A 10,106-nucleotide genomic window follows, 5' to 3' on the forward strand; every position below is an offset into this window, starting at 1 on the left:
GAGAAACGAAGGCATATGGCCACACAAACACCTGCACACAGTATTTCTGACTGCACTCCCCACAATAGTTAAAAGGTGGAAACAGCCCAAACATTCATTCATTGTTGAAGGGGTAGACAAAATGTAGTCTATACGATGGAATATTATTCAGCCACAAAAACAAACTACTATACGTGCCGCAACCTTGAACACATTACGGATGAATCTTGAAAACATTAAGCTCAGTGGAAGAAGTCAGCCACAGAGACCACATATTCTGTGATGTTCACTTTACAGGAGATGTCAGAACAGGAAAATCTAGACAGGCGGAAACAGAGTAGGGCTGGGATGGGTGGCAGAATGGAGGGCGAACGCTGAAAGATACAAGTTCCTTTTTCAGGTGATGAAAACGTCCCAAAACTCACTGTGGTTATGGTTATATATATATCTGTGAAGATACTAAAAAACACTAAGCTGTACACTTTAAATGAGTGAAGTGTATGGTATGTGAATTATGTTTCAATATAGCTCTTTTAAAATAAACATAACAAAGAGCGAAGAAAACAAAAGCCAAACGTGGCGGAATCGTGCGGTATGAGTCCATTGATAGGAAGCTCAGAAATAGCCGAAACGAAGCTATATTGGGTCATGATGCACAGTTAGGTGGTGAAAATAAAAAAGGCAAAGAAGTGAATAGCATACAAATCCGGACAGTGGTTATAACCAGGAAGGAGAGCACGCAGGCCAGGCGGGCGCTGTCCAGGGTGCTGTTCAGTATCAGGGCTAAGCGGAACTCTCCTGGGTGCCCGTCTTGTTCTAGTGTGTTACCCTGTGCGTTCACGGTTTGTGAGCTTTCCGCTTGTTTATAATATTTTATAATAAAAAGAATGTTAAACATACAGTGAGCTGGTTCAATCAGGCTCTCACACTCTGCAGTTTGAATGAGCAGGGGTTGGCTCCAGCGAAAAGGACAGGCGGTGGAGGGGCCTGGTGAAGCTGTGACGGCCATGGCCTGAGTAAGCGATGGGGGTCAGAACCAAAGGGAGCTGAGGAAGCCAAGGAGAATAAATAGGGTGGCAGTGCAGGTGTGCAGAGAGAAGCAAAACCACGGGAGGGGCTAGAAAGGGTCCCTAGAGTTCCAAATCTGGATAGACTTTGGGTTTATTCATCTACACAGTCATCAACGATGCTACTACTGAGGGGCATCCCAGTGAGCCTGCTTGTCCTTAGCCCCAGAGATGTGTCCCCAGCCATCACGTTTATCTCTGTGATGTCATCCCCTGGTCACAGCAGAAAGAAGGGGAGTGACAACCTGGCCCAGGCTGGGCCCATCCCACTGCATCTGTTGGGAATTTGGAATGAAAATTCAGAGACAGCCATTTCCTGCCCAGGGCTGCAGAATCAAGGAAGTCATCTCTGGTAGAAATGGGTTATTATGAATAACAATAAACTCTCCTTTCGCCTTTATGAATCTTATCAGTTAGGGAATTCCAGAGTTTTTAGGAGCTCTGTGCTAGGAACTGAGACAAGGACCAAACATATATTTATTTTTACAAATCACAGTACCACAGCGCCCAAGGATGCCAGCGTGGCTGGTGTGGGATGAGGGAGGGAAGAGAAGGCGAGGTGGTCAGAGAGGAGCACAGAGGGGCCCAGAACACGTCAAGCCTCATAGTGCAGGGTAAAGAATTAAGACTTTACTTGGGCTCCAGGGGAAAATGTTCGGAGTAGGTGAGTGACAAAAAGTGACTAAATATGACTTATGCTTTCTTTAGAAAGATCCCTCTTGGCTGCTGGAGGGAGGTCTGCAGAGGAGCCAGAGTGGGCTGTTGTTAGGGTGCTGTTGTCACTCAGGTGAAAGGCATTTGTGCTGAGACTGGGGTTACCACGGCAGAAACAGAGGAGATAATACAAGCAGAGGAGGTAATGCCATGCAATACATGGCGTTGGTCCCACAAATATTCCCCAAAGACCTACCACATACCGGGTCCGAGGTCAGGCCTTGCCTCACCAATTGGAATGAGCAAGATGTGACATCACATCTGAGGGTCACACAGGACACTGCAGTGGCTTCCTATCTGGGGGGAGGCTGGGACATGAGCATTAGTTAGAAAAACATTTCTCTTGTGGCCCGATGCACACACGCAGACACACAAGGGAAACACAAGTTTCGTGAGGACACTGATTTTTATTCCATGTGATGCACTCTATTTTCTATTCTATTTCATTGAAAACGCTGGTTGAACTCATGAAATCAATTTTATAACCCACGGATAGGTCACAATTCTAATTTGCAAAAAGCCCTAAGCTCAAGGTGTGGGCAGGTCTGCTTTCTCCCGAGGCCTCGCTCCTCGGCTCGCAGATGGCCATCTTCTTGCTGGTCTTTCTTCAGTGCGTGTCTGTGTCCTGATCTCCTCATAGGAGGACACCTGACAGACTGGGTGAGGGCCCAACCTAATGGCCTCGTTTCAACTAGTCATCTGTCCTCTTTTAAGACCTTATCTCCAAATGCAGTCATATTTGGAGGGCCTTGAAGTTAGGGCTTCAATGTATTACTTCTGGGGGGAGATAACGAGCTCCGAAGAGGCACCTTCCTGAGGAGCAGGGAGGCAGAGGGAGCTGGGAAGGAAAGGTGAGAGAGAGCGTGCAGGTCTGCACATGCGCAGACAGGGGGGCCCCCCGGGAGAGCGCAGGGCCGCATGGGATTGTGTGCTCTCGGGTGTGGCTGGAGGGTATGCTGTGGGGTGTGGGGCAGCGGGTTGGTGAAGCTGGCAGGGGCTGGCTCCAGGGCCTTGAACCCCATGCCCACACATGTAGACTGTAGTTTGTAGAGCAGTGGGTTTCGGCAGCACCCCCTGGGGCACTGGAAGAAGATGCTGGAGAGCCGAATTTTTTTTAAAGATTTTATTTATTTATTTTTAGAGAGGGAAGGGAGGGAGAGAGAGAGAGAGAAACATCAATCTGCGGTTGCTGAGGGTCATGGCCTGCAACCCAGGCAAGTGCCCTGACTGGGAATCGAACCTGCGACACTTTGGTTTGCAGCCCATGCTCAATCCACTGAGCTATGCCAGCCAGGGCAGGAGAGCCGAATTTTAACAAGTGTCTCAGATGAACCGAGACCCATGCTCTGGGAAAAGGAGCTGTGGGTGAGATTAACAAGTTTTGGGCAGGGGCCTGACGTGGGCTGAGTGGGAGAGGCTGGGTTGGTGGGGCAAGAATGGAGGCAGAAGCCCTGGCTGGCGTAGCTCAGTGGATTGAGCGCAGGCTGGGAACCAAAGTGTCCGGGAACCAAAGTGTCCCAGGTTCGATTCCCAGCCAGGGTACATGCCTGGGTTGCAGGCCATAAACCCCAGCAACCACACATTGATGTTTCTCTCTCTCTCTCTCTCTGTCTCCCTCCCTTCCCTCTCTAAAAATAAGTGAATAAAATCTTAAAAAAAAAAAAAAAGAATGGAGGCAGAGAGGCCACAAAGGGGACTGGCCTGAGTGTCCAGCCAAGGAAAGATAAAGTCTGAACCGACAATAACAATAGTGAACACTTATTTTTTAAAATATTTATTTTTTTAGAGAGAAGGGAAGAGAGGGAGAAAGAGTGGGAGAGAACCATTGATATGTGAGGGAAACATTGATTGGTTGCCTCTCACACACCCCCGACTGGGGACCTAACCCACAACCCAGGCATGTGCCACAACTGGGATTTGAACCAGCGACCTTTTGGTTCACAGGCTGGCGCTCAATCCACTGAGCCACATCAGCCAGGATAATAGTTAACCCTTAGAGCATACTTAACTATATGCTACATGCCAGGCCTGAGCCAAGCACCCTGCCTGGGTGCTCTCATTAAATTCTCTCAACAGTTCTGTGTGGTAGGTTTGTTTATTATTCCTTTTTCACAGTTGAGAAAAGAGAGGCTCAGAGAGGTGAAGGGACTTGCCCCAAGTCACACAGCGAGCCAGAAGTGTATTGGGAGAGGCAGAAAATGGCCGTCAGCCCTCCCCTCTGGGCAGTCACGGAGCGGATGGCAGGACTGGAGGGAACCGTGGGGATAGAAGTCGGCAGGACTTGGGGGTGGGCTGAATGGGGGGGCCGAGGGAGAGGGGTGAATTGCGTGTGGGCAGTTCTAGGGCCCTGACTCCCCACGCCTTCAATCAGGGGTTGAAAGGAGCCCAGCCCATTCTCCTCTCTGCCTCCCTCCTTCTCTGTCTGCTTTTCGGCTGCTCCGGGGGGCAGGGGGAGGGACTCGGGGCACCAGGCTGAGCAGTGACAGGTACAGATCTCAGCCTAACTTTCTTCTCAACGTCCTCTCGGTTTTCACTGGTGGAAGTTCGGAATCCCTGGCCCTTACCCCAGTGGCATGTATCTGGCACCAAGGCTGTCTGTTCACGCGGGTCCCGTCGAGATGGCCTGACTAGACCTGCACACTGAGAAGGCATCTGCCTGGTCGCCTTTCCCCCCAGAGCCGGTGGAAGCAGGTACAGAGGGGCACACACTCCTTAGCCAGGCTGACAGGGCCTGGGTGATCTGGGCCTACTCACCTGTCTGGCCTCCTTGTCACCACCAAAGACTCTGAACTCACACATTGCCAAAGACAGGCTAGGGAGCTGCTTCCTTATCATCAGAGCCAGAATAATCAAAACTGTCCCTTCGTTGACAGGAAGTGGAGGAAACTGCACTCACCAAGCCCAGTGTGTCCCAGGCTGCACTCTTGGCTCCCTGAGCGCCTGCTATGCCCACCTATTTCCTGATGCCTTCAACTTCCTTGATCACAGAGGGTTTCTGTCTTCCCTTGTGAATAAAGAAAGGGTGGGCAGTATGGAGGACCCAGAGGTAAACCACACCCAGCCTGGCTTGTTCTGGGCCAGACCCTCTTCTAAGCGCTTTACCTGAATTAACCGATTTCTTGTGAGGCAGATACGATTATTAGCCTCGTGCTACTAGTGAGGAAGCAAAGCACAGGAAAGTTCATTATCTATCCAGGGTTTCACAGCTAGTAAATCAAAGGGCCAACTTGGTTCCAGAGTCTTGATCAAGGCTAATAGGTTGAGTGTTCTGAAGAACTCAGCTGTCAGAGGCAGGAGCAGTCACATTTAATTAGTGGGAGTTTAATGAGAATTCATAATTTTAAAACTCTCACAGTTCGCAGTGTGGTCTTACATGGATTATCTCCCTTTAATAGATGAGGCAGTATAGACTCATAAATGTCACAATATCTATTTTTATTTTTAAAGATTTTATTTATTTATCTTTAGAGAGGAAGGGATAGAGAGAAACGTCAGTGTGTGGTCGCCTCTCCTGCGCCCCCTACTGGGGGGGGTCTGGCCTGCAACCCAGACATGTGCCCTGACGGACTCAAACCCATGACCCTTTGGTTCGCAGCACGGCTCTCAATCCACTGAGCCACACTAGCCACGGGCATGTCGCAAGATCTAGACTCAGATAATTCCAATACTTGTTTCCCAGCCCTGTCACATACAGGATAGGTGGTTTGCGTCCCCTTTTTGGTGCCTCAACGCTCTTATTTGTGACAGAGGTATAATAAAACATGCCATTGTGAGGATTAAATGAGATAATGCCCTTAGCAGAGTGCCTGGCTTGTAGTAAGTACTCAAAAAAAAAAAAAAGTTCAATGATACGCGGTAGTATCGTGAACACAAAATGCTGTATCAAACACATTCTGAGCCTGTTAAGCCTCACAACAGCTCTATGAAGGTTTGTCCTCATTCCACAGTGAACAGCTGACTAGATGCCAGGCATTGTTCTGAAGCACTTTGCTAACTCACCCCACACAACGATCCCTAGGGGTAGGTGCTATACATTTTAATCCCCATCGTCCAGGGGAGCAAATTAAGCATAAATTAACTTGATCAACTTCACGGGCAGCAAGAGGAGCAACCAGGCAGTTTGCTTCCAGAGTCCGTACTCTTAACCATACCGCCTTTCAACAACTGGCGAGAGAACAGACCCGGCGAGTGAAGAGATTGTTTCTACACCTAAGGACGAGCTCTAGGTTCATTTCAAACCCAAGGATAATCGCCGCCTCCAACAGGTAGCGCCCCAGCGCACCGCCATCTGCGGGATTTGCAGGAGCGGTCAAAACTACCATGCCCACAATGCCATGCGGAACAAAGGTCCTTCTCCAGTTTAGTTGTCTGACGTAATGCCTGTGTACGCCCCGGGAGGAATGTGTGTACCCGAGCCATTCAGGTCCTCCTCCTATCTTCAGATGGCAAGGTGAAAGGTTTTTTTTTTCTTTATATCACCCTCCTCTTTGTCTTACCAGTTGGAGAGCGGAAGGACCGAAACAAATCTTCGTTGGTTTCACCTACCCTAACCTAAGAAGAGGACCCTTGACCTCTAACCCAAAATGGCAGCCCCCGGAGCAGTCTCTCTTGCTGTTGACCTGAAGTGAGCTAAGACAGTGAACTACGCATCATGTCGAAGATAAGCCGGACCACTCGGGCAGTCAAGAAGATCGAGCCCGGTGGCGTGATCCGAGCCATCGTGCGGGCGGGCCAGGCCATGCCCGGGCCCCCACTAGGCCCCATCCTGGGTCAGGTGCAGCCGCCGCTGGAACCCGGCGTGGGAGGAGTCTTGCGGGGAGTGGGAAGCTAGTATTCGGATAGAGGGTGCGGGCCCCGGAGCCAGGGAGCTCCCCACGCGCCTAATGTCCTTCTGTTAGTTACATAGCCTCTCGGAGGCCCAGGGGACTGTTGTGAGAACGCAGAGGGAGGATGTATACAGGTCACACGGCACGGAAAGTGGTAGTTGAATCTGGGTGAGGAAAGAAATTGGGATCGTAGAGAAGGGAAGACGGAGGCGGCACGGACGGAGCCTCCCGGGTGGTGGGAAGCTGTCGCTTCCTCCCCATACTAACTAACCCCTGTGCCTCTGTCACAGCGAGGCGTTTCCATCAACCAGTTCTGCAAGGAGTTCAACGAGAAGACAAAGGACATCAAAGAAGGCATCCCTTTGCCTACCAAGATCTTTGTGAAGGTGCAGAGTCGGGACTCCGATCCCAGTTTCATTTCATCCTCCGATGCTCCCTCAGTCCTGGGGCTGGTTGCCTGGGCTTTCTACCCAGTTCCTAACTTGGGGCAGGTCTCTTCCTGTTGCCGGACCCTACCTTCCTACTTTACACGGTGGAGGCTGCACGGTCTTTTCTGAGCCCGCCCCGCCGTAGTGCGGGTCTTCCCTTTGTCCCTTCATCTCACTGGGGCTTCCTGAGCAGAGCTGGGCCCGGAATCGAGGTGAGAGGGCTGTTGGCTGCAGATTTACTTTTCCTGTGGTTTTGTGGTTTTTTGGAGGGACATGGTCAGAATGTGACTGAAGGGAAGGAGAGACAGGAAGTTCGCGGTTCCCTAAGTTGGGGCAACAGGGGTTGGGAGAAGCAGAAAGAGATATTCTCATGACTTCTTTTTCCCATTAAGCCCGACAGGACATTTGACATCAAGATCGGACAACCCACTGTTTCCTACTTCCTGAAGGCAGCGGCCGGGATTGAGAAAGGGGCCCGGGAGACAGGTGAGGGTCGGGGTAGGCACCTGGGATATGGGGGGGGGGGGCTCTGAAGGAAGCAGCGCCACCTTCCAGGAAGGCTGCTTGTTTCTTCTTATTTTATTGATTATGCTGTTACAGTTGTCCCATTTTTTTCCTCCCCTTTAACTCCCTCTGCCCTGTGCCTCCCCTCCCTCCAACATTCCCCCCGCCCTAGTTCATGTCCATGGATTGTACATATAAGTTCTTCGGCTTCTCCATTTCTTTTACTATTCTTGACCTCCCCCTGTCTATTTTGAACCTGCCAATTATGCTTCTTATTCCCTGTACTTTTTCCCCCCATCCCCCCCCCCGCAACTGATAACCCTCCATGTGATCTCCATTTCTGTGATTCTGTTCCTGTTCTGGTTGTTTGCTTTGTTTTTGTTTTTTAGGTGCAGTTGCTGATAGTTGTGAGTTTGTTGTCATTTTACTGTTCATAGTTTTGACGTAGGGGTGCTCATTCCTTCCTTTCTTCCCTCCAGGAAAGGAGGTGGCAGGCCTGGTGACCTTGAAGCACGTGTATGAGATTGCTCGTGTTAAAGCTCAGGACGAAGCTTTTGCCCTGCAGGACGTGCCCCTGTCCTCTGTCGTCCGCTCCATCATCGGCTCCGCCCGCTCGCTGGGCATTCGTGTGGTGAAGGAGTGAGTGTCCCAAGGAGGCACACTGTGACGGGAGGGCCTGGACAGTTCTTGACTTCGGGGCAAAGCTCAGAGGGCCAAGTAGTGGGAGAGCCAGTTTCTGCATCAGAGGACCTTAGATTCTTGGGAGTGGGGAGCCCCATTCATTCCCTTGGAATATCAAGTATCCGCTCCGTGTTAGTTGTTGTGCCGGGCACTGGCTGAAACTAGGAACTGGATAACCATGCTTGGCCCCGTTCCCAAGGAGCTCACAGTCCAGAGACGGAGGCGGATCCGTAAATGGAGCGTTACACTGCCAGACGGCCAGTGTTGGTAACAGGAGCTACAGGTGTCTTGAGAACAAAGCGGAGAACCCTGATTTTGCCTAGTATGTCCACGAGGACTTTGTATGAGAGGTGACAGAGACCTGGAAAAGGAAGTCAAGGACTGGGCACAAGCGTTCCAATAAGTGCAAAGATGGGAGCAAAGAAGTTCAGTGCAGTCTGGTACACGGCGTGGCTAGAGGCAGAGCAGGAAGTAGTGTGAGAGAGGGGAGGCCCACCCCGGGGCTTCGGGTGACGTCAGGGGTGGCTTCTCCGAAGTGAGATGTTGGGGGCGAGGGTGTCTAGCCCCGGCAGCAGCAGGGGCGGCACTCAGCCCGTCGCTGGCCTCTCGCTGCTGATGTCAAGGCCGCCGGTGGTTTCCCAGGGAAATGGGGTTACGCCTGGAATGGGGAGGGGCTTCACCCTTCGCCAGTCTGTACCTGTACTGGGAGTTCGGGGGAGACCCACGGGCCCGGAGACTTTACTGTACAAATAGTTGTGGGGCTCAGAGGAGAGGGCCGGCTAGTCTGGGCTGGGGCATAGCCGGGGCCTCAGAGGGCCAGTAGGGTTTTAGGGAAGGGAATGAAAAGCAGAGGAAAGAGACGATCGAAGGTGTGGGAAGCCCAGGAGGGAGGCGGGTTCTGAGACAGCGGCGGCGTGGGCCGCTCACTTATCACCTGTGTTTCTGTGCCTGCAGCCTCAGCTCAGAAGAGCTGGCAGCTTTCCAGAAGGAGCGGGCGTTGTTCTTGGCTGCTCAGAAAGAGGCCGATTTGGCAGCGCAGGCAGAAGCTGCCAAGAAGTGACCCCTGCCCCGCGCACACCGGGCTTTTGAAGGGAGCAGCTGGGGAGCGGGCCACTGGGAAGGCTGGTTATTATTGCCATGGATTTAAATTATGTATTTTTATATGTATGGGTGTTATTGAGGGATCATGCCTAAATAAACGTCTTTTGTCACCCACTCTTGACTCTGTCTTGGGGCCCCAGGGGGAAGGGCCGGTATAGACATTTGCTGCCCTGGGGAGTGGGGCTCTTCACGCTGCCCGTCAGAGGTGGGGCCCGAGGCTCAGGCAAGCAGAGCACCTTGTCCTGGGTGAATCGGTGGCAGAGGTCGGAGTAGAAGCCCAGCCTTCTGATTCAAAATCCCAGGTGAGCCCCCTCCCCAGGGATGAGCACACGGGCCAGGGGGTGGGGGCGAGTGTGTGCAGAGCAGCAGATGCTGCTTGCGCCTCCATCAGGAACACCCCTCTCCCGGGGACCTGACAGTTCGACGGAAACAGACCCCCGTGGGGACTTCAGGTCACAGCCCCATCAGTGGTGCTGCACGGGGTGCCCCAGGTCCCAGGGCTACTTCAGGCCCCTCGACTAAGCTGTCCTGGGCTCCGGATCAGTGTTCGCTGGTGTGAACTGTTGGGTTCGTGGCTCCCGACCTGTGGGAAGAAGCAGCTCTTCGGTGGGACCTGCCCACGGTGGGAGCAGCCCTCAGGAAGCCCCTGGCCTTTGTCCTTCCTGTTGTCCAGAACGTCGGGCACTCTCGTCCTTGCACAGAAGACAGGAGGGGTCGGGGCAGAGTGGATTCCCGTTTACGGGGCATCTGTTTCCTGCTGGCACTTAGTTTTGCACTGAAATTTGGAAAACAGGAAAAATAACTCA

The 10,106-nt window shown here is 52.1% G+C and overlaps 1 protein-coding gene across 1 annotated transcript; it reads left to right on the plus strand.

Moving 5' to 3' along the window:
- Nucleotides 1-6,202: 6,202 nt before the first annotated feature.
- Nucleotides 6,203-9,414, plus strand: MRPL11 (mitochondrial ribosomal protein L11). The gene is made up of 5 exons (XM_045855213.1): nt 6,203-6,534; nt 6,877-6,972; nt 7,407-7,500; nt 7,998-8,157; nt 9,154-9,414. Exons 1-5 carry the CDS (start codon nt 6,412-6,414, stop codon nt 9,257-9,259), a joined length of 579 nt encoding a protein of 192 aa, XP_045711169.1. The 5' UTR covers nt 6,203-6,411; the 3' UTR covers nt 9,260-9,414.
- Nucleotides 9,415-10,106: the final 692 nt, after the last annotated feature.

This window comes from Phyllostomus hastatus, unplaced genomic scaffold (assembly GCF_019186645.2).
Source record: "Phyllostomus hastatus isolate PE091 unplaced genomic scaffold, TTU_PhHast_1.1 phas_scaffold_11, whole genome shotgun sequence".
Taxonomy (NCBI): domain Eukaryota; kingdom Metazoa; phylum Chordata; class Mammalia; order Chiroptera; family Phyllostomidae; genus Phyllostomus; species Phyllostomus hastatus.